Here is a 23,185-nt window from a genome sequence, read left to right as displayed (position 1 = left end):
GTGGCACCTTAAAGATTGACAGGTTTGTCAGTTTTAAATGTACTTTGAAGATTTATATTCCACAAGGATTTATCTGAAATAAGTTGACAAAAATTCAGTATTTTTACCTGACAAGACAGACAAAATACAGAATGTAGAGTATGATACAAAAAAGGATGTTTTACTGGATCTATGAAAGAAATGATTAAAATTTTAAAAAAATAAAAGGGAATAAAAAATAAAGGGAAATGAAAATGATAAACAATAACCTAGAAAATGTTTTATGTATTACAATGGAAGTTCGTTAAAGCCTTGAAGGGGCTGTGAAAGGGGAGGGGAGCTATGTGATGGAATATAGAAGAATCAAAGAGAAATCGAAACCTACAACAATATTTAATTGAATTAAAGACTGTTAGATATAAAAGGAAGAACAATAAAGTTGGTTTATTTGATCCAAACTTTTTGTTTTTGCAATGCTCTGGCAACTTTTTATGGATTTTGTACTGCCACCAGGATTGAAAAGTTGATGTTTTGCTTCCAGAAAAGGGATGAGATATGGGCTGAAGAAATACCTATTTAACCTTAATTATTAACACATTAAATCCAAGATAGGATTTTATCTTGGAGATCAACATGTATCTCACCAATGAAACAGTGTCCAGACCATTTAAATAATGGATAGTGTTTATTAGTGTATGCAGTGTGTACACATGCACAGCATGTGTTTAAGTGTTTTAACTCGTCTTGTGTACAATCTACAAATAATTACCTTAATTATACACCTAAATTTATAAATAGAATGATCCAATTGTACATTACCTATAACAGTTATTATTGTAGTTATTGTAGCTTCCTAGGGCTGTCAAGCATCCCAGGCAGATAGCATAGGAGAAAAATATCTGTGTTCCAGCATCTACCCAGACCTGCAAACATAAAGCAAAAATAATTTAGGAAAGAAGAAATATTTTCTGTTTCAGAACCATATAAATAATTCATATATATTATAACCAGAATGCCTTATGGCCATATTTTTAGCTAGATAATCAGTTTAAAAATCCAAATGTCATTATGCGATTAAAAAATAAACATTGCCTTTTGATTGTTTTTGTTGTTATTCCTTTTCCTCCTGTTATTTGTGATTTGTTTTATTCTAGTGAAGTATCTATTTGAAATATCAATTATTATTTTTCAGCAGACATAAAAGAAATACTCACTTATTGGGGGGGGGGCAGAACTCCTATTTTATTGACAGAAAGCATCTACTATGACTGCATGATCTTACTGTGGTCTAAAATTGATATAAGAGCCTAAGGGTTTCCTCTACAGTTAGATACTCACACAAAGTACAATCTGTAAACACTGCATCAGTGGAACTACTGTTTGTAGAAATTAAGTACACTGGGGAAAATGTTTTTTTTAAACTCTGGTTTCCAGCGATTTTGGCAATGTGGATTGGAGTAAATGGAAGTTATAGCATACTACATCTACACCTAGACAGCAAGTTAAAGCAGGGTATTGTAATCTATAATTCCAATTGAAGGAAGGTGGATTTGTATAGGAACTGATATCCAGCAAAGAAGTCATTATTATTTCTCAGGAGAACCTCAATCACACTTTTAATTTTATACATAGCTTTTTTCTGAATTCTCAAACTGACGGAACAGGCAAAAATAATGAGATGATTAAGAAAAATTCGAATTTGACAACCCCTATTTTGAGTGTTAAGCTTAAATGCACATGGTAAGGGATTTGTCTATGCTACATTCTATATATTTCATTATTTACATATATTTACTCCTTGTATCTTCTCTGAGAAGATCAAGGCAAGGTTCATGTTTTTCTCATTCTATTACGTCCTTATGACTGTGTCCGCTACAGTCAATCAGCCATTTCTTTCAGAAAATTCTTTGAAAAATGTATTCATTTCTCTTGCGGCTTTAGATACTGTGATGGAGATCCATTTAGACATGGTTAAAGGCATTGAAGACAAATTTGTGAAGGGCTATTTATGGCTCCTGGACTTCTGAAAGGTACTCTGCCTTCAGAATAATGATTGTAAAAAAAAAAACTATGCTCACTTTCTCACCACTTGCTAGGGAACAACAATGAAAAAGTCCTATTGCTATCTTGGCTTGAAGATGATATGCAGTTGTTCTGTTCCTAAAAGATTCTCCTTTAGTTCCTAGTTTAGGGACCACTGAAATAATCTGTGACAGCAAATTTTATACACATACAGTATATAAAATACAGTGTATGAAAACTAGTTATTTCTCTTGTTTTGAATTAATCAGCTTCCTTGGCAAATCACAATTTTTACCTTGTTTAATTCAGAAAGTTAGATTAGCATCAACCACCATTTTTAATATATGGGAAAGAGAAAGAGATAGGTAACAAAAACAACTATTCATGATATTCATGATATTGTTTTTCTACAGATACTCCTCAACTTGCAACATTTCATTTAGTGACTGTTTGAAATTACACTGAAAAAAGTTCCTTATAACTATTTTTCACCCTCACGACCATTGCAGCATCCCTATGATCACACAATGAACATTCAGACATTTACGATGATTGCAGTATCCTGGGGTCATGGGATCACCTGTTGTGGCTTTCTGACAAGCAAAGTCAATGGGGGAGCCAGATTCACTTAACAATCATGTTATTAACATAACAACTGCAGTGATTCACTTAACAACTGTGACAAGAAAGATCGTACAAAAGGCCAAGATATACTTAGCAAATGTCTCGCTTAGCAACAGAAATTGTTGTTTGTTTGTTTATTGGATTTATATGCCGCCCTTCTCCCAAAGGACTCAGGGCGGCGTACATCATAAAAAACACCCCACATATTACAAAAGTTAAAAAGGAAATTAAATAAAGTATCCAAAAACAAACCCAATTAATATTAACAATAAAAATTAAAAAATTAAAATTAACAATTAAATTAATCATTTATTTTATTCTGTTCAGGTCAGGCCGGCTTGCTGGAAAAGCCAACTTTTTAGGGCGCGTCGGAAGGACCGGAGGTCGGGGATTATGCGAAGCTCCGGGGGCAGCTCATTCCAGAGGGAAGGTGCTCCCACAGAGAAGGCTCTCCCCCTGGGGGTCATCAGCCGACACTGCCTGGCCGACGGCACCCTGAGGAGGCCAACTCTGTGGGATCGTACTGGACGGTGGGAGGCTACTGGTGGCAGTAGGTGGTCTCGCAGGTACCCTGGGCCTAAGCCATGGAGCTCTTTGAAGGTCATAATTAGTACCTTGAATTGTACCTTGAATTGAAATTTTGGGTTCAATTGTGGTTGTAATTTGAGGACTACCTGTATTATGGTTGTGAGTCACCCAGAGATCTGATATTAAGATGGGTAGTTAGGCAAGAATTTAAAATACTATAAATTAAAAACATAAATTTCCTCTTTAGTATGATTTTTTTTTCTAAATTAAAAATATCAAGATACTCCAGTCTTTCCTTGTAAGACAGAAAAGTTTCTAGACCAAGGCAGGAGCAAACTCATTATCTCTTGGTTTCTAGCCTGGAGTCTTAACCACTATACCAGAATGATTAACTTGTGCTTAATCTATTTCTATATTTTTGTATTCTTATTCTTTTGAGTGCTGCCTGGTGCCATGTTTAGATCCCCTCTTGGTTAGGGAAACATTTGCAGGGCTGCTATGGAGACTATTTGGGATACCTGGTGGATAAAATCACTTGGGTTCATGATGAGTTGGATTTTAGTTGTACACGTATTATGAAATTGTCTTCAACAGACTTGGGTTGTTATTTGGGAGGAATTCAATCCTGTTTCTCTTGAAGTAGATGACAAGGTACTGTGAGTGTGTTCTAGATCTATGCCCCTCCTGGTTGGACAAAGCTTTCAGAGATGATATGTTCATATATGAGTATCTCCATATACTAAATGCTTCCCTGGCAGAGAAGACAGTTCTACCACACTTAAATACTCTCAGGATAGGCATGTTTGCCTTTCTTCACTTGAAACAATGTCACCTTGAAAACCTGGAGGTGTGCCTTTTCCACCTAAGTGCCTGCCCCCTGGAAAATTCAATTGTCAACATATAGCTGGCTCAATCCCATTGGCTTTCTACTGTTCATAAACTCGTGGCAAATTAAAAAGGAAAAGTATCAGTGGCTACTTGCTTAATTGTTATATAGTCACTTCTATTTCTACTGAACTTTATGCTGAATCCCCATGCTGTTTAAAAGAATTTTATTTGCAGGGTGTGGGGGGAGCTGCTAGAAAAATTTAATGCTGTCTTAGAGAGAACTTTGGTTTATTCATGTATATTTTGATCTACTTTTATTTATGGAAGACTGCTGTTACCTACTTATTGCAGAGGGTAGCTAACAGAAAATACTTTTGCTTTTCCCATGCAAAGTACCCAATTATTATTTTTCCCTACCTACTGTGCCATCAGTATAGGGGTGGGTTGTTGCTGGTTTTACTACCGGTGCATAACCCTTGTGCGCGTCAGATACACGCTTCATGCCCGTCCACTGTTCAATGTAAATTGTTCTGCGCACATTTGCAGAACAATTTACAATTTAAAATCCAACATGGCAGCGACGTCAGCGGTGGTGAGGGAACCTGTTCGGGGGCGTGTCAGGGCTGGGTCGCAACTGGTTCTGTGACCCAGGCCTGAATTCCACTACTGGTTCAGCCGAACTGGGCCGAACCGGCAGCAACCCACCTCTGCATCAGTACCATATCCTATGCTTTCAAAGCTCCTCTAGTGGCTCCCCTTTGCACTGCTGGACTCTCTCAAGCACTCACAGCTGGAAACGATTGGCATAGCTCAGCAACCAAAGAGGAATTTTTCCACATTCACCTGCTAACTAGTACTCCATATAAGAGAATCACTTCCAAAAGAGCTTTTCCAGGCCATTAATTTCTTCCATCCAGCAATCCAGAGAAAGTCATCAGTATGAAGTGACATTCTTTTCATGCTGTTGGGCATTCTCAACCATCATCAGGTCATCAGCTTTTGGGGAAGTCCAGAGGCATGAAAAGAGCTTTTCCACATCTTTGGTTTACTCTCAACTGCATCCAGAAGGCCTTTTGAATAGTCTGGAGCTAGCTACCTCAAACACATGCAATGGCGTGGCCAGCAGTCAATAGAATAACAATATGGCTTCCATTGGAGCTGCAGGAGAAGGCTCTTTCCAGACTTCTCCCACTGTGCAACCTCTGTGGGAGGAAGCTCAGGTTGGTTTTGGAGCAAGGAAGATGATCACTTCATGATGGTTCACTCACAAAGCACCTTTATGAATATGAAAATTTTCACACATTCACCCTACAAGCCTGATGAAGGCTGCATTAATAAATAATTGAAAGAATATTTATGGCATCTATCAAAACAGCTGAAAAGAAAAAGTGTTTTTTTCCAGTGAAACTGATCTATCAGGGTAACCCAGTCTTCCCAAATATGGGATGCAGTATGCTGCTTTCGCTTTTACCTTTCTGCCCCAACCCAGGAGCTTTTGCAGGCAGTTGCTTTTGTGACAAACTATTTTATTTTATCAACAAAGAAATAAAGGGAGGTTAGTATTATATTTCAAGATATTTAGCTCTCGTCTAAAGGGTATGGCTAGCTGACAAGAGCTAAATAGCTTGAAATAGATCTCTTCTAGTCTCCCTTTATTTCTTTGTCGGTAAAATATAAGAGCTGGGGAAAAAACTGCCCTTGAAAAGAGCAAACCTTCCTGAGCTACAGAATGACCAACTCAGAAGGTTGCTTCCCAATTATCAGGAAGGCCAGCATAATTCAGACTTTCAGTCTCTTGGACATAGTAAATTTGGAATACCTAATCCAGGATGCGTCTCCAGTGGTGGGATTGAAATAGTTTAACAACTGGTTCTCTGCCCTAATGACAGCTGGGTAGGCAGAGTTCAGTGGTCATGTGACTGGGTGGGTGTGGTCAACTCAATGTCACTCATGTCGAAGGGGGCTTCGCCTTAGCTGTTACATTGTAATAAGGGTTAACCAGAAATGAGATTTCTTCCAATAACCAGTTCTTTGAACTGCTTAGAACCGGTTCTCCGGAATAGGTGCAAACTGATTGAATCCCACCAGTGTCCCATATTCTTTTATATATTCCCTTTCTTAAGAATCTACAAAATCTTGGCAAGAAATCACTGAATAATACAGCATGATTTAGCATTTTTCTCTAGGAAAAAAAATGTCTTCAACAAATATAGCATAGTTTTTTTAATGTAAATCTATCCAAGAAAGGGGCAATTCATAGGTATTTGTTTCCAATTATTATAGTACCAAATGACAAACTGTGTGTTGTGAAATCAGAATGCTAGCACTGCCCATTTATATTTACACTGTGGCTTTGCACACATGATGTTGAGATGCACACTTCATCATTTGCCCTCTTAGCCCAAACCTTTCAGTTTTTAAGTCCCCACTTGAAATGCCCAAGCCCCTGAGGCTAGATGTACATAAACAGAACAGCAGAAATGTTGCATACTCAACTTTTGCCCAAAGACAAATGGAGCTTGCTACTCATCTGATTTGTGTCAGTTTACTTGTCTCAGCAAATGGCGACACACCGTTTATCTCAAAAAAAGACCAGCAGATTTAGGCTTCATTAATTAAATGGGAGATCGCATCTAAAATTTCAAGACTGTATAATATATGGAAGAGTTGAAACAAATACCTTGGAAGGAAGAACTGGCAAACCACTTCTCTACTGTTGCTAACAAAACATCATGGACATGACCATGAAGTTAGGAAAAGTTAAACTCAATAGGAGGCAGACTTTTCATTTCACTTTGAATTAAATAAAATTAGGACAAAGAGAAAATTATCTACCATTGCAGGTAATCCTTGATTTACAACAGTGCATTTAGTGACTGTTCACTAAATTCACTTAACAATCATATTACTAATTTAACAACTGCAATGATTCACTTAGCAAACATGGCACGAAAAGTCCTAAAATGGGGCAAAATTCACTTAACAAATTTCTCACTTAGCAACATAAAATTTGGGTTCAATTGTGGTCGAAAGTCAAAGATTACCTCTAGTTCCGAAATATTGAATTCACATTCAGAATAGAAAAGGATCAATTCGGGAGACAATTTTGTCACTGTGAAATATGCCAGCAAAACTCTGATATAAACATAAAGTATCAGTACGAAATTAAAGCCAAAGCTAAGAGTTATGCACAAAATACTGACAAAAGTAAAACACAGATTTCATTGTAGTGGTATGTTTGAAAGAGCTGTGGCATAATCAGATATAAATGTGTTTAACCTTCCACCACAGAAAACCAAGCCTTTCATTACGACGTGTACATATGATCTTGTTTTGCCTTTCATTTGCCATGCTATTAACAGTTGTAATTAAACAGAAAAATAAAGTAAAACAAAGTATGCTGTCTAGATAAATAGCTGAAAGGTGCGGTGTTTGGATACAAGATTCACTCTTGTTTCTGAGATTGTACTAGGGGAGTGGGGGTTGCGGTATTCAACAACACAACTTCTGTAAGCAGAGGGGTTCATTAGTGGAGAAAACAGAACTTAAATAGTTAGGCAAAAAATGGCTGAATTAAGCCTTTTCTTTTTCCTTCTTTTAACAGAAGTGATTCTCAAAAGATTAAAAGTAGGTTAGGGAAACAATAAAACAGCTATGTTTCTAGTGTCTACCTGACAACAGCTTTTATGGTAGTGAATAATTACATGAAAATCACTTCCTTTCCACCTCTCTTTGGGATTTCTGAGAGTTGCTAAGCAGTTCCTCTCCTAACTTCTGCTAATGTTACTTACAGACACCAATGAATGGAGCACATTCATTATGGGAAAAGGAGAGAAAGACTTAAGTACTCAAGTTTTGTTGTTGTTGTTGATTCGTTGCTGCCTCCAGAAATAAGCACCAAGGCTTAGAATACTTTACACACATTGAAATGGTAATTTGTCCAAGCATGTTGAGTAGAAACCAACTTCTAGCTTAAATGAAGCAAAACAATTCTTGAAGAAAAGCCACACTTGTATCATGTTTCTGTGGTGCCAACCAATGTAGAAAGTCAGCTACCAAAGCAAGAGTTATTTGTGGGGAATACTTTATATACACTTTTCCCATTCCTTTATTCATGAGCAATCTAGTTGACCTATATTTTCATATTTAGTTGACAAGAGTTTTGGGCTTATCTTACGCTGTACTGAGAATGGATATTGGTAGATCTAATATTTTTTCATGATAACCACTGTTTTATAGAGAAATTAGGAGAAAACCAATCTACAAGTGTTTTGAAATTTGAGTTTGGTATAGCTGAACTATAGACAAATTTCTTGTGTGTTGAATCACATTTGGCCAATAAAGAATTCTATATATCTATAACTGAATTATAGATATATAGAATTCTTTATTGGCCAAATGTGATTCAACACACAAGAAATTTGTCTTCGGTGCATAAGCTTTCAGTGTTCATACAAACAACGACGTGATGTCATAGAGCATAGTTGCAATCATTAATCATAAGATACAACAAGTAATAATCATAGATAACAACAGGAGAAGACAGTAGGAAAGAAGAGAAGATAAGAAAGATGAGATGATGGGAAGGATAATGATAAATATCTTTAGGGCTAACACATGCTGTGAGAATTAGGTGTTCTTCAGAGTGATGGCATAGGGGAAAACCTATTTTTGTGTCTAATTGTTTTGGCATGCAATGCCCTATAGCAGCGTCCAGAGGGGAGAAGTTGAAACAGTTTATATCCAGGATATGAGGGGTCTGTAAATATTTTCTCAGTCCTCTTTCTGGTTTGTGCAATGTACAGATCCTCAGTGGAAGGCAGGCTGGCTGCAATTGTTTTTTCTGCAGTTCTAATTATCAATTGAAACTTGTACCTGTCCTGTTTGGTTGTTGTGCCAAACCAGTTATTGAGGTACAAATGACAGACTCAATAATTCCTCTATACAACTGTATCAGCAGATCCTTGGGCATGCTTTCTGAGGTGATGCAGGAAGAACATTTTTTGTTGTGTCTTTTTAATGATGGTTCCAGTTTTAGTGTCCATTTCAAGTCCTTGCAGATAATACAACCTATTGTATTGGCCTCTATTGTTGATACTGTTTTGCCTGATATTGTAAGATGGAATGGGAAAACTCACCACAGCCAACTCACTATGGCAAATTTGCCTTGGCCAATATGCTATGGCCAACTCGCTGTGGGACAACTCTACATGGCCAATTTTTCATGGGACAACTTGTGGGACAATTCAACAATTCACTTTAATTATTTAAAATATTTTTTAATTTAATTTTTTTATTTATTTTTGTCATTCACTTCATTTTGTCTCTGCTTTGACCAGTTGTCATCCTTTCTTTAATGATTCTATTCTACTATTTCTCAATATTAGTGTAACTCTTGTCCCATGCCCAGTGGTCCTATGGTGAGTTGGCTGCAGCGAGTCAGTTTTTTATTTATTTATTTATTTATTACATTTATAAACCGCTCCCTCTCCCCGAAGGGACTCGGGGCGGTGTACAAAACAGCTAAAACCACATACAAAATACAATATCGGATACCCATAAAAACAAAACAATATAAAACCGTTCTAAAACAAAAATTAAAAGCAATCTAAAAAATCTATCCCCAGAGATTAAAATACCGGCCAGAGGTGTTGGAAATTAAAACTATGGTTAGGCCAGTTGTAGCAAGTTGGCTGTTGTGAGTTGGCTGTGACAGGTTGACCGTGGTGAGTTGCCATGGCAAGTTGTCATAGACCAGTTGTAAGAGGGGGTAGAATAGAAGAGACTCTTCTAAAATCTCCCCTGATCTCTACAGCTTTAAGAGTGTTCAGCTCCAGATTGTTCCACCTTAAAACTTTCCTTTCCATAATCTTTAACTGGGAGAAATTGTGCACAGTAGGATAAAGTCTTTTTAACCACGTATCTAACATGCACTAACTTCCAGAATCTATGATTTATGGAATTGAAATTTAGCACATTTTACAAAACATTTTATGACATAAAAATTATTATAAAGCATTTTTAACGTAATGCAAAATATCATAAGCACTTATGATGTTTGACTGTGCTATACAGTTCAACATGGCCAATTTCAAGACAGACACTTCTCTGAATAGCTGCCTGAATTATACGATGGAACCCAGATGATGCGACATTCCATGTGAAATAGCTTCATCATATTGTTTCTCTCTAGCTCCAGTCCAGTTTAGCCAGTCTGATAGTCAATATAAAATGATATGAATATAAAGATGGTTGCCTTATAGTTTATCTCCTAATTAGACAATCATTTTCATCGCAGTACACGAAGTTAAACAAGATTTTTTTCCCCTGTAATGAAAGAACATAGTTGGTGATTTCTTAAATTATTTGAAATCAATCTCACACAAATATGCTTAGAACCAAAATTAACTAATATTAGATTTTGAATCAATGGAATCTAAGAAACCCAATGATTTCTATAGGCCTGTTGTCAATGTAGACCGCCAATTTAGAATGGTGGTTAAGGAATCAGGATAGAAACCAGGATATCCTGAGTTCTAGTCCTGCCTTGGGCACAATGCCACCCGGATGATGTTTTGACGATTAGTCTTATGAAGTAGGAAAAAGCAAATCACTTCTGAAATCTTAACAAGAAAATCACAGGGACTAGTTGCCAGGAGTCACAGCTCACTCGAAGGCAGCAAAGCAACAATACAGCTGTCAGTGTAGCGAAGTCTTATTAAAACTCATAAGCATCTTATTTTCTTTTGATAAAAATAACTTGTCCTAGCCAATGTCAAATCTTACACAATCTGCACACTCTTTTTTATCTGCTGCTTTGTTTTGGGCTGGGCTACATTAAAACAAAATAAAGAAAAAAGACAAAATACAATAAATATTGTCTATAAATTCTTAGAGCATATCCTCATAGCCTCAAAAATAGTTAGGGCTGTTGATCTTAAGAAAACGTCAGATATAAGTATGGGACAGTGGTGGGTTTCAATTTATTTTACTACGAGTTTGCTTGCGCGTGCATGCTTCTGCTCTTGCACAGAAGCATCTGGGCACGTGGGCAGAGCTGGGACAAACTGGCAGAAACCCACCTCTGGTATGGGGGAAGAGGACATGCAATGTGGCTACCACAGCATGCCAAGTAATGAATGTATGGAAATCCTAATTATTATAAGAATGAAACAATAGTATAGAATTAGTCTCTAAGTTATAAATTAACTTTTTAGTTTAATGTTCATGTTTGCCTCATTACGTAGGAAGATTGTGAAGAAGTATTACAATAAAACTTCACATAATTCACAATAGGTTAGCTTATATCTTTTTTTGTGAGTCCCATGTCAGTCTTTTCTGGTAGCTGCAGAGCATCTTGTCATCAATTTGAGGAATGAGGAAAGCTGAAGGTCAATTACATCTGTAAAAAACATGCTGGTCATTCAGTTGGTAAACAAAATATTGCTGAGTATTGAGCTGATAGAACATTCTAACTAAGTTTTTCTATGCCCCAAAAGAGCTTATCTTGATGTGCTCTCAGCAGTTTGGAATGATGGACTATTTAACTATGGAATTTTAGCAAAAATAACACTTTTTCATATCAGAGTAGAGAAAATGGATACTGAAAAGTGGATCATTGATTGGTCCCTTTGTACTGACCTGGGATTCCTGATACAGTAAAAAGTACACCTTAGTGCCCAAAACCCTCTTTTTATTTCAAAGGCTGTGAATTATGTTCATTCACAGCCTGTAATGAGTCCAACAGTAGTCAGCCAAAGTCTTTCAGGATTCCTCCCCAACCTCCTCACTGTCCGACTCTGCTGCCAGCTCCGCAGGCCACAACACCTTTCCTCATTCATCTGTGTAAATTAAACTTCTGCCTGCAAAGATTCTTAGGAACTTCATCAACAAGGATATTGCAATTTTTTGTAAAGAGAAAGGGCTTTAGTGCCTAGTCTCATGTTTCAGCAATATGGAGATGTTGCTGTGTAACTGTTATCAGCAATGCTACTAGGAATAGAGATAAAAGGATCCATAGATAGATAAATAGACAGGTACATGTCAACAATGTCTTTTTTCCCCTGCTGAACCAGATCAGCAGGTTTACTATATGCTTACTATTTGAGGAGTTTCTAGTATGTGCTTATTTTTCCCCCAGTACTTCGTCTAAACCTCCAAAACCAAAGATTCATTTTAAACAATCTGAACTATTCCTCTGGGGAAAACAAATCTGAGACTGGATTAGCTTTAGAATCACTGATCTGTTTTGACAGGCAAGTGACCTTAATAAGAATGTTCTTACTGCCTGATAAAAATTTAAAGGAGTACCAGAAGCATAGCAAAAATAATATGATACAGCCAAGTATATCACACACTTTGTTCAACACATACACACACACACACACACACACACACACACACTTTAGGGCTGATCAGGGTTAAAAGGCTATAACACTGACACAGATCCTAGACTATAGAATATGCAGCAGAATTGTAAACAAACTGAGCAATTGATTGCAAAAAAGAAAAAAAAGCTATTAAGTGCTTACAAAGTAATTTGACATTCTGGTGACCAACCCAGAATGAATCCTGCAACAGTATTCTATATATTTGCCTTCTTTTGCAAATCGTGTTGCATTAATTTGTTACATCTCTTTAACTCTTAAAATAAAACAAAGCCCCTTCACAGCCCCTCAAATAGTGGTATTATGTTACACCTAGTCCTTCTCTTCATTAATCTATATGTTCCCAGTTTTTACAACCATTCATCATACAGTTTAGCTTCCCGGCTGCTAACCATATTTGTTGTTCAATTCTTTCTTTTTCAATATCTCATCAACTCTACCTAACCACACAGTTTCATGGCTCGCCTTTTTCTCAGCCTACTAATATATATTGCTATTTAATCTTCATTCATTCTATATGACCAAACCACATTAATGCTGATGTTACCTACAGATCACTCACTTGTGTATTCAATTTAGAGTCATTTATCAGCCGTACATATCTGGCCTGATTTTTTTGTTTGTTTCACCATGCATTTCTATAGCATCCCATTCCCCTTATTTCAACTTATATTTGTATTTTTCTTGCTATATGCAACTCTAATTAGTAAGCAAGCTCTTACACATTAGGCGTATGTGGTTGTGGATGCATCTTCCAACATTCATTCTCTATAATAACCCATATACTGCTTTAACCTGAGTAAGCCTTCATCTAGATCAGGGGTGTCAAACTGGCAGAGTGTGGGCCGGATGTGTCATGCCCTGGCCATGCCCAACCCATCTCCGCAAATGGGAAAAATGTCACAAAACATCACGATGGTAACGTGACACCGCGTATTTGACACCCATGATCTGGGTGGGGGAAATTGCTTGCTAGTACTTTGGGGAAGTGAAGAGAACCAAGGTGAAGACATACTGCGGTAGTGGCAGTACTGATGCTTTGAACTACTATTCCAAGAGATATCAGATTAGTCCCCTCTCAGGCGTCTTTTAAATTAATGTTAAAAACTAAGCTCTTTTAGAAAGAGTTCATGGTTGAAATTATTCTTTTTCATTTTTTGTCATTGTTCAGACTGGATTTGGCATTTTTATCTACCCACTGACTCCTTCCCAAAGACCTGGGATAGGCAGATGTTGATGTTTTATGGCATTAAAAATATCCTTGCAGGATGTAAGCTATTCCAGGTAAAGTTGCCCTTTGGAATTGATTGATGGTGAATTTGTCAATGCCAATGGTGTTCAAATCATGCTGAGGTCATTTTGAGATTGCGTCCAAGGTGCCTATAACTATTGGTACACCCCTTGCTTTCTTTTGTCACAGTTGCTCTATTTCTATTTGCAGGCATTTGTATTTTGTTATCTTCTCCTGCTCCTTCTCTTCTATTCTGCTGTCTCCAGTTATTACTACTTTTATTGTTTAGATTTATGATAGCTGCTCACTCCAAAAGATTCTTAAAAAATATTATCATTGAAGTAATACATATAACTGTAGAATACAATAAGCAGCAATGTATAATGGACTTCTGCATTGTTTAATCAGGTGGACATCCTGGGCTTAAGTTCCAAGCCACACATCTTGCCAAGAAAACTGTCAAAAAGCAAGCTGAAAAAGATATCACATGATGCTGAAGCTGTCTCTAAGGCTGGCATAGGGACACACATGAAAATTAAAGATATAATGATACAGGAGAATGCCATACCAAGTTTCACAAAGCATGTCTGTTCCATGAACTGGCTCAAGTAGAAGCAGAAGGAATACTTCCAAAATGTGACTAAAGTCTGTGTGCTTTCAGTAGATAAGAGGATAAAAGTGTTAGGAATTTTGAATTTAAAATTACTATTAATCTAATGTTATTCGTCTGTGAATACTCTTGCCTGGAATTGCTAACTTTGCTGTGGGAGAAAATGTCAGCATAGGAGACCCATTGGAGACTTATTTACAGAAGGAAACTGATAATTCCAGTGCATTTCTCAACATAACAAGGCATAAAGAGTTCTATCACATTAACAAACTTGTTTCTGAGTAGCATCTGCAGAGAGTCATAAATCAAGGGCTTCAAAGCTGCCCAGAGGCTGCTACTAAGACTACATTGTTGGACTCATAAAAAACAAGGACATAAATCTGCAAAACTTCGAAGCAATGTTGCAGGCAGTGGTGAACTATGGCTTTATTGCAGAATAAAATAAATGTGAATTATTTAAACCCAGTATAACCAAACTACTGGCACACGTGACCTACACAAGTGTGCAGAGAAACACAAGCAGTCTGAATCCTAAAGGCCATGTGACATGCCACACTGTGTCGTTCTTTTTTTAAAGTTTGTTAATTATTGTAACATTCCTGCCAAACTCACCCAGTTCCTAACCATAAATGCAACTGTAGTATTGATCAAAGTATCCTGGCAGAGATTGAGTCCAGCTAAGTGATTTATTAAAAAAGCAAATGCTTTTACAATATTTACAACATACTTAAGCCTTTGTAACTCAATTGCTTCTTAATTATTTCTTCCATAATTCAGAACCGCAGCTTAGTGATAGTCAATCAAAGATAGAAGTTTGAAATCACATTTAAAGGCTTATATTCACAAAACTATGGTGGTTTAAAATTCCTTTTAATTGTAAAAAAAATAGGAGTTATACCATGAAAAATAGGCTTTTAAAAATATAAATGTGTTTAAAACCTTCCACTATTGTATCTAAAAAAATATTTTTCCTCAACATTCCTTGTTTTGCTTACCAAAGCAAATATTTCCTTAGAAAAATTCACTGTCTGTCAACTTGTGCACTTATATTGAAACATATTAAAACAACTATACTTGCTCAGCTTTTGAAGAATGCAAATAAAGGATTTAGTTAAAGATATCAAAAGTAAAATGACTTTTATGTCTTTACAAATACGGCTTATAACCTTACACTCACCCAACTCATTCTTCCATGGCCATCATGATATATCATTTGAATATTTGAATATCACCAATTTCACTGTTGATTTGGGGAATTGGTTTAGGAATTGTTTGACTAAAATAAATTTTGTATCATTCCTCTCAGGAGTCTCCACGCGGCTTGTTCATCATACCAGGTAAGTACAGGGCTCATGCAGAGACTCAGAGAGGGGAGAAATGGGCCTACCAGAAGTTTTGGAAGTCTGGAAATGGGCTGTTTCCAGCCACTGAAGGACCTCCAGAGCCCGGGGGAAGCAGTTTTCACCCTCCCAGAGCCTTGTGGAAACCTCCAGTGGTGCAGGAGGCCAACTCGACCATACCCACCCAGCAATGGTGCAATGAACCCATTGCTGCAATTTTTGAAGCCCACCCCTGGGGAAAGAGAAAAATTCTGATGCTGCATTCCTGATTCCCTTAAGAAAACTCAGTGGAGAAGCCGGCAGGAAGTAAAAGTTGTTCCTGTTTCTACTGCATTTTTGCTTGCCTGTAGTCATTTTATTTCTCTGCTTAGGTAAGGAAATATCACCGAAACGATAACCCATAGGGCACAAAATTAAAAAGACAGGTTTTCTTTTCTTTTTTTTGGTTAAAATCTCAGGTCAATCAGAAGAACAAAACAACCATATGTTCCCACATTAAAATTTACTGTATGTTCTCATATGAAAACTTATGTTTAACAAATATTTTGCCAATATGTATTTTTATTAGGGCTAGTCTATGAAATTCTAGATACACAGTCTTTTCCAACTGAAATTTAAATTCAATTATTTAATACAACTTAAATATAATGTATTGTTATGGACTTCCAGAGAAGAAATAATGTTGTTAATAATGTTGTTAATAAAGGTGTTCCCTATTTTTCTACTTGCATGTTTTATGTGCTTTAGAACTGCTAGGTTGGCAGAAGCTGGGACAAGTAATGGGAGCTCACTCCATTGCGCGGTACTAGGGATTCAAACCGTCGAACTGCCGACCTTTCTGGTCAACAAGCTCAGCATCTCAGCCACTGAGCCACCACGTCCCTTCAAGCCAGCCAAATACCAAACTATTTAATTATCTTTCCACTCCCTGTACACTTTCTCAATTTCTGTGCTTTGTCGGCTTCATAATATTTTAATTAATGTTTATCTTGAAAATGCAAATCCTCATCTTCTTAAATAAATTACGCATCCAGAAAAACTCCCTAGTATTCAGCTAATAAAATGAAGAACCACATGAAACTGATGCAGTTTCCTGAAATACTCATGTAGTTTTATTTTTGATAAAAGTGCACACAGTTTGCTTCCCATGTTTAAAAAGCCAAATCTGCAACAACTAGTACAATAATGTAACCTATCAAATGATGAAGAGTGGCCACGATTACAGTTTTCATGTGCTGTCTTTTGACAGATCCAGTCATTGCAATTATACCATTTTCTGGCAAATTGAGAGGCCAGAGTACTCTTTGAGAAAATTGGCAGTGTTGTCTTGTAGTAGAAGATGAATCATATGATAATTATTAGTAGTTTATGGGTAAATCACAGATTGGAGGGGGGAGTAGGCTTTCAATCATTTTACTTATGTATCATACTTTAGATAAACTGTAATGATGAACTGACATTCCTCTAAAAGGGACAAACACACACTGTGGTCAAAACAGTGCAGGAATGAGACTGCTTTAACCTCTCTGGGATTCAAGAGAGAACATCAGATAACTGGTATATACTCTGCACAGCTCAATTTTGTGACCAAATGTCAGGAATTTGTATTTTTGCACTTGACTTATGATTGGCTGGGAATCATGGGATTCCATCATACTTATAACTATTAATGCCACCTACAAGGATGGACTGGGCGCATCTCTTAATCACTGGAACTTTATTTTTCTCCCCTTTAAAGGTTAAATTTCTGTAAAGGTTGAGAACTTTCAGATTGACAAGTTTTACTGAAATGAGAAGGTGAATTGCCTTCATTTCCTTCAAATATACAGTTTAACTGTAAATTCAAATATTTATATTTTTTTTGAATATATAGCAGAAGGATAGTTATAGTTGAATTTAGAAAGTTTAAAAAAAGATTAAGTGATCAGTTGGACTTGATTTAAGGCTTTGAAATTGATTGAGAGGATCATCACTTCCAGGAAAATACTTCTTTACATCCTGAAACCGATAATAAGACTGAAGATTAGACACTAAAGGGCACCAAGTGGCTACTTTAAAATTTGATATATGGTGACAGGATTTTTTCCAATCATTTAACTCTTTTATAACATCACTCACTGAATAAAACTAAAAGCCCACTGAATAAAATTAAAACTGACTTACAAGTGGAATTTAAAATTACATTTCGCAAGAAGAAGATCAGAATATCAGACTTACAAATAAAAATTGTGACTTAAAAATTGGAAAAGAAATACAAATAACCAGATGAAAGATCAGGATTATTTCTTTATTCTGGATTTACCAAAGGGATTTGCTGGAGTTGCTACATTGAGAATACAAAGTGGGCTTGATAAAGATGAAATCTTTATCAAGTGGCAAGAAGAAGAAAAGACGAGAGTATGATAAAGCAATAAATAAAAAAAATAAAATAAAAATAAAATAAAATAATTAAAAAATAAATAAATGTTACTTTATTTTTTGACGGTTTTAAAGCCTGTTTTTGAAAGAATATAGAATTGGTTTATTTGACCAAGGTTAAAATAATGGATTGTTATTTTGGAAAATGTTTAACATTTTAAAAAATCTGATCTGGATGATAATAGTTATTTCTTTTAATGCTTCATTTATTTATTTATTTATTTGAGTGGGATTGAGCATTGATTTTTGGAAGAGAAGAAATGGGAAGGGAAGACTGGATTCAGACTGGATGTCATAGTTTTAGTTTATAACATCTATGTTTTATTTCTGATAACCCTTGCTGAGTTTTTACTGCTTAATAAGGATAGATGATAGATTTAATAAGGATATATAGTTAGAACAATTAATCAGTGGAACAACTTGCCTCCGGAATTGGTGAATGCTCCAATATTGGGAGTTTTTAATATGAGATTGGACAGCCATTTGTTGTGCAATCTCTTGATGACTGATTCTCAGTCATCAAGGTTATGGTTGTCCCAAAGATGCTTTTTTCAGAAAGTCCAGTTGCCTCTTGAGAAAAGCACCTTTGGGACATAGTGTAGGGTTTCCTGCCTAACCAGTTGGACTTGAAGTTCTCCAAGGTCCTTTCCAACTCCGTTATTCTATTCTATATTCTATAAGGCTCTAGAGGTAGGTTTCTAAAAATTGTGGTGAGATACAGAATGATGAGATTTTGGTTATATTTTACGAGATAGTAATAAGTTATTAATATTAATTATATTTGCTGGAAATACATTTTATTTTTAATTTGTTTTGTTCCACAGTTGTATAAGTTTTACTTTTATAATATAATCTTTAAAATATTGTGGGAGGAAAATAATTTCATATTAGTTCTATCATTTCTATCTGCTATCTCCCTTCATCTATGGATTTTCAGCTGCAACAATATTGTATAATGAGTGCCTGTCTCACTTCTAATCCTACCCTTTTCTTTGCCTCATTAATACTAATACGCTTTCATTAGCTGTGCCTTTGTTCATAGTTGTTGGAATCTTCCATTCTCACTGTGATAAAAGCCACATGTTCTTTTGTTACTACCACTTCAGCCATTTGCTAAAGTAAAATTATTTAGAATTATTTTTAAGAACCGCTGAAAGGATAATCTTTGCACTCCATTGGCTGCTTTTCTTCTAAGAAGCTAAAATTTTGCATCTGTTGAAATCAGTGTGTGATTTCCCTGTCAATAGATGTTAGTGCTTCTCACCCTTTTCAATTAACTATTACTTATGCTAAAGCTATAATTCCCCCCTTTTAAAAGACAAGTACTGTATATGAGCCTAATCATTTTATCTTGATAATTAACCAATATCAACCAAATTATTTTATTATTTCCCATTAAGTCATTTTGACACCTAGCAACCACATTGACAGATTTTTCTCCCAGATGATCTACCCCTAACTTATTGTTTCAACTCCCCCAATGTCCTTAACACCACTGTCCTACCTTGCGGCTGGACATCTTCTAAATTCTTCCACATTTCCAAGCATTACTACAAGTTTTCCAGAGTGCTGGGTTTTTGCATAATGTTTCCAAATAGAATCATTTGAGCCTGGTCATTCGTGCCTCAAATGAGAACTCTGGATTGAGATGTTCAAGGATCTATATATTTATTTACTTTGGATAGCCATGGTATTATCAGGAGTCTTCTCCAACATCCAAGTTGAAAGGCACCGCCAATACTTTTCCTATCCTGTTTCTTTAAAGTCCAACTTTTGCTTCCATAAAGTCTTACAGGCTATACCATGGTTTGTATGATTCTATGCTTTTTAAATATAGAGACATCATAGCATTTTAAATATCCTAAGCCTGCATGGGTGCTATCAAGTGCTAGTCTGCAGCATATTTCTTGCCTGCTTGTCCTTTACTATTGTGCCTGTTTGTCCTTTATTATTGATTCTAAAAGGCAGAAGCTAGCCACCATTTCAATATCTACATTGTCAGTTTTAAGCCTGGTTGTTCTATCTGTGGTCATAAGTTTGATCTTCTTATATTATACTGTATATTTTAAATGGTCAAATATACAATCCTGTTAAACAGTCCTAGTTTACATCTGGATTTCAAAATCCCACTGATAACCAATTTATATTTTTTTAGAGTCCCTTTGTACATATGCCTCTATCAGCTTCCATGAATGGGATTTAAAAGAGATACTGCTTTAGGTTGTGCAATAGTATAATGGGAATATAATGGAAATGAGAAAATCCAAATTGATGAGAAAAGCCTGGCTGCCGTTGAATTTATTATCTGCTGCCTGTAGCTGCTGCGACTCACTTGAATGTTTGGTCATTGTTCTTCATAATGTATTACAATTATTAGGGAAGAGAAGTCTAAACTTATTTAATCCTGCATTTAATTTTTGTAAGTTCTTTAAGATGTTTTAGTCATTTTATACAATTTTTTAATTAATGTTTTAGCATCCTGAAAATGTTAAAATTGTCATATGCAATCCTAGTTTTGATAGAAGTATTTGCCATCACATACCCAATATTTAGTTTCTAAACATTCCTAACTCCTTAATTTCTCTCTCATAAAATATAGGCACTGCTTGTGAGTCATCAGTTACTTTGGTCAAGAAAAAAAGTGTATGTTTTGGAGGTGAAGAAATATTCCCCTTTTGATTTTCCAGCCACGTTTTGTGGACTTTCAATTCCATTAAATGTAACATTTAGTTTAAGTGGATTCTGAAACACAGTGCTCTCTCTCCATGGCTGGCAATTTCCAGAATGTTTAGCTGAAACATTACTGACTGACCTCTATTTTCTGTTCTTTAGCTACTATATAAAACCATACAAAGACGTTTAGATTAGTTCTGAGATTCCAAGTATTTTAGCATTGTGGATGATACCCATGTTTAACTCATATTTTACTTTTATCTCTTATCATATTTATATCTCACTCTCTCTTTATCCAGCTCCTTTATTTCATTAGAGTTGACGTCTTTTATATTTATTTATTTTATTTGTTTTATTGTAATTTGTTTGTTGTGAACCACTCAGTGATTGAGAGTTGGGTGCCATGCAATTTTTTAAAAGAAAAATATTATGATATAGCTATAGGCTTTGAAAAGTATTCATTAACTGCAACAGATCCAAAGTAAGACTTCTACATTAGTAAGGTTAGATAAATTAAGCCAGAGGAAGATTGGATGAAGTAAGCTACAGGTCACAAAAGGTAACTCCTTCAATAAAATATGTTAGTTGGAGACATCATCTAAGCTGACACCAGACAGAGCATAGAAGAACTCAAAGAATTCGTGCAAGATTGGAAAACGGGAAGAGACCTAGCCCATAGAATCACGAAAAGTTGAATGGATAACATCATCCATGGAAAAAGTGCTACTAATTTTCTTCTGATTTTTTGCCACCTCTAGCTAGCATTTATTGATTATTTAAAGAATTCATATGGCCACTTATCTTACACAGTCATCCATAAGTAGTTTACCACACCCATTGAATAAAATACAATAAAAAGAGACAATTCTTCCTACCAGGTGCCTCACCAACCAAATCTTTTAGGCTCAGCTCCAGCTAAAGCTTGGGGGGAGCCATATCATCATTGATCTCTTTTTACAAAGTCTAGGTTAGATTAATAAGTGAAATATTTGTTAATTGATAAGATGCTTGCAACCTGTCTTTTATGGGCACTTCATCTGCATTGCTAACCTAGCTTATCTTTCCGTTCTCCCACATCCTCCTTCCAACATCAGTCAAGCTAGTTGCATCTGATGAAGTGATATGTAGCTTTTAAAAGCTTATGTCTTAAAACAAAAATGGGTTAGCCTTAAAAGACCCCTTCTGAATTTTGGCTACTCTAAAAAGCCAGGTCTATTCTTACAATGAATGCTTAAGAAAATCTGAGCAGTTTCGGCATGTTCAATGCCTACACTTTCTATTTGTAGCTCCAATTAAAAGAAATTAAAACTTTAAAAGGTTTATTATCTGACAAAAAAACTGACAATTTCCATATGTTTCCAGAAGATATTAGTTCTTTTGGTGAACTATGGCAGATAACACCATGGAGGACTTTTGAATTGTGGACTCCACTAAAGGAGAACATTTCCCAAGTTAATGTAACACCATCTCTTTGATCTTTTAGTATCAAATAAAAGATCTTGTTTTCTTACAGGTGTTTCATTACCCAAATGAAGTGCTAGTATTGATGATGTTATTTAATTTGGTTAATGAAACATCTGCAAGAAAACAATCAAGCTCAGAGAGCATCAAGGACTCCTCATTTCAACCCTGAGCTACAAATATTTTTCTTTATTGATCATTTTGTTTACCCCAGAATTGAAATATTTCATATGGTGCAGAGATGTAAGGATGTTCACTCTATAAAATTCTAAAGGAATTTTATGGCAAGAAAAACAAATTTTGAGATAAAACGAAATTACTTTTCAGCACCTTTTGCAGATATAATTAATAAAAAGATGTCACCATCTAGTGTAGCCTAGTGAAGAACAAGAAGAGATCTATCAGGCTAAATAAGAAAAAACTAAGTACATGAAAAAGAACTAAACCATTTCTTTTTTCAAAATCAAGTGAAAGTTCTACAGCACGGAGACGGCATTGGACGCGTTGGTTGATAATCTCTGGCGGGCCTGGGACAGGGGTTGTTCCTCTGTCCTGGTCCTATTAGACCTCTTGGCGGCTTTTGATACCATCGACCATGGTATCCTATTGCAATGACTCGGGGGGTTGGGAGTGGGGGGCACCGACTTGTGGTGGTCCTCCTCCTATCTGTTGGATCGATTGCAGTTCGTGTTGACTGGAGGGCAGACATCGACCCCGAGGCACCTCACTTGTGGGGTGCCCCAGGGGTCGGTTCTCTCACTCCTCCTGTTCAACATATACATGAAACTGCTGGGCGAGATCATCCGTGGTTTTGGAGTACAGTATCATCAATACACTGATGATACCCAGCTTTTCATCTCTACCCCAAACCACCCAAACGATGCCCTCGACGTGCTGTTCCAATGCCTGGAGTCTGTACAGATCTGGATGGAGACAAACAGGCTCAAGATCAATCCCCCCAAGACTGAGTGGCTGTGGTTTCCGTCATCCCGATTTGTACATCTTGTTCCATCTTTGACGATAGGGGGAAAATTTTTAGCCTCTCAGAGAGGGCCCGCAATCTGGGAGTCCTCCTGGATACGCG

General features: G+C 36.3%; 1 protein-coding gene across 2 annotated transcripts in view; it reads right to left on the bottom strand.

The window, feature by feature from the left end:
* Window positions 1-23,185, bottom strand: part of SLC6A11 (solute carrier family 6 member 11) — a 126,238-nt gene that overhangs the window by 21,077 nt on the left and 81,976 nt on the right. For both annotated transcript variants that reach the window (XR_014173878.1, XM_081936398.1), the window contains exon 8: window positions 799-902. Coding sequence is in view for 1 of the 2 variants with exons in the window: in XM_081936398.1 (XP_081792524.1) it covers window positions 799-902 (104 nt within the window). In the remaining variant the exon portion in view is untranslated. The remainder of the gene's footprint in view (window positions 1-798; window positions 903-23,185) is intronic.

This window comes from Natrix helvetica, assembly GCF_964273705.1.
Source record: "Natrix helvetica genome assembly, chromosome: 1".
Classification (NCBI taxonomy): Eukaryota; Metazoa; Chordata; class Lepidosauria; order Squamata; family Natricidae; genus Natrix; species Natrix helvetica.
This window is presented reverse-complemented; position numbering and strand designations above follow the sequence as displayed.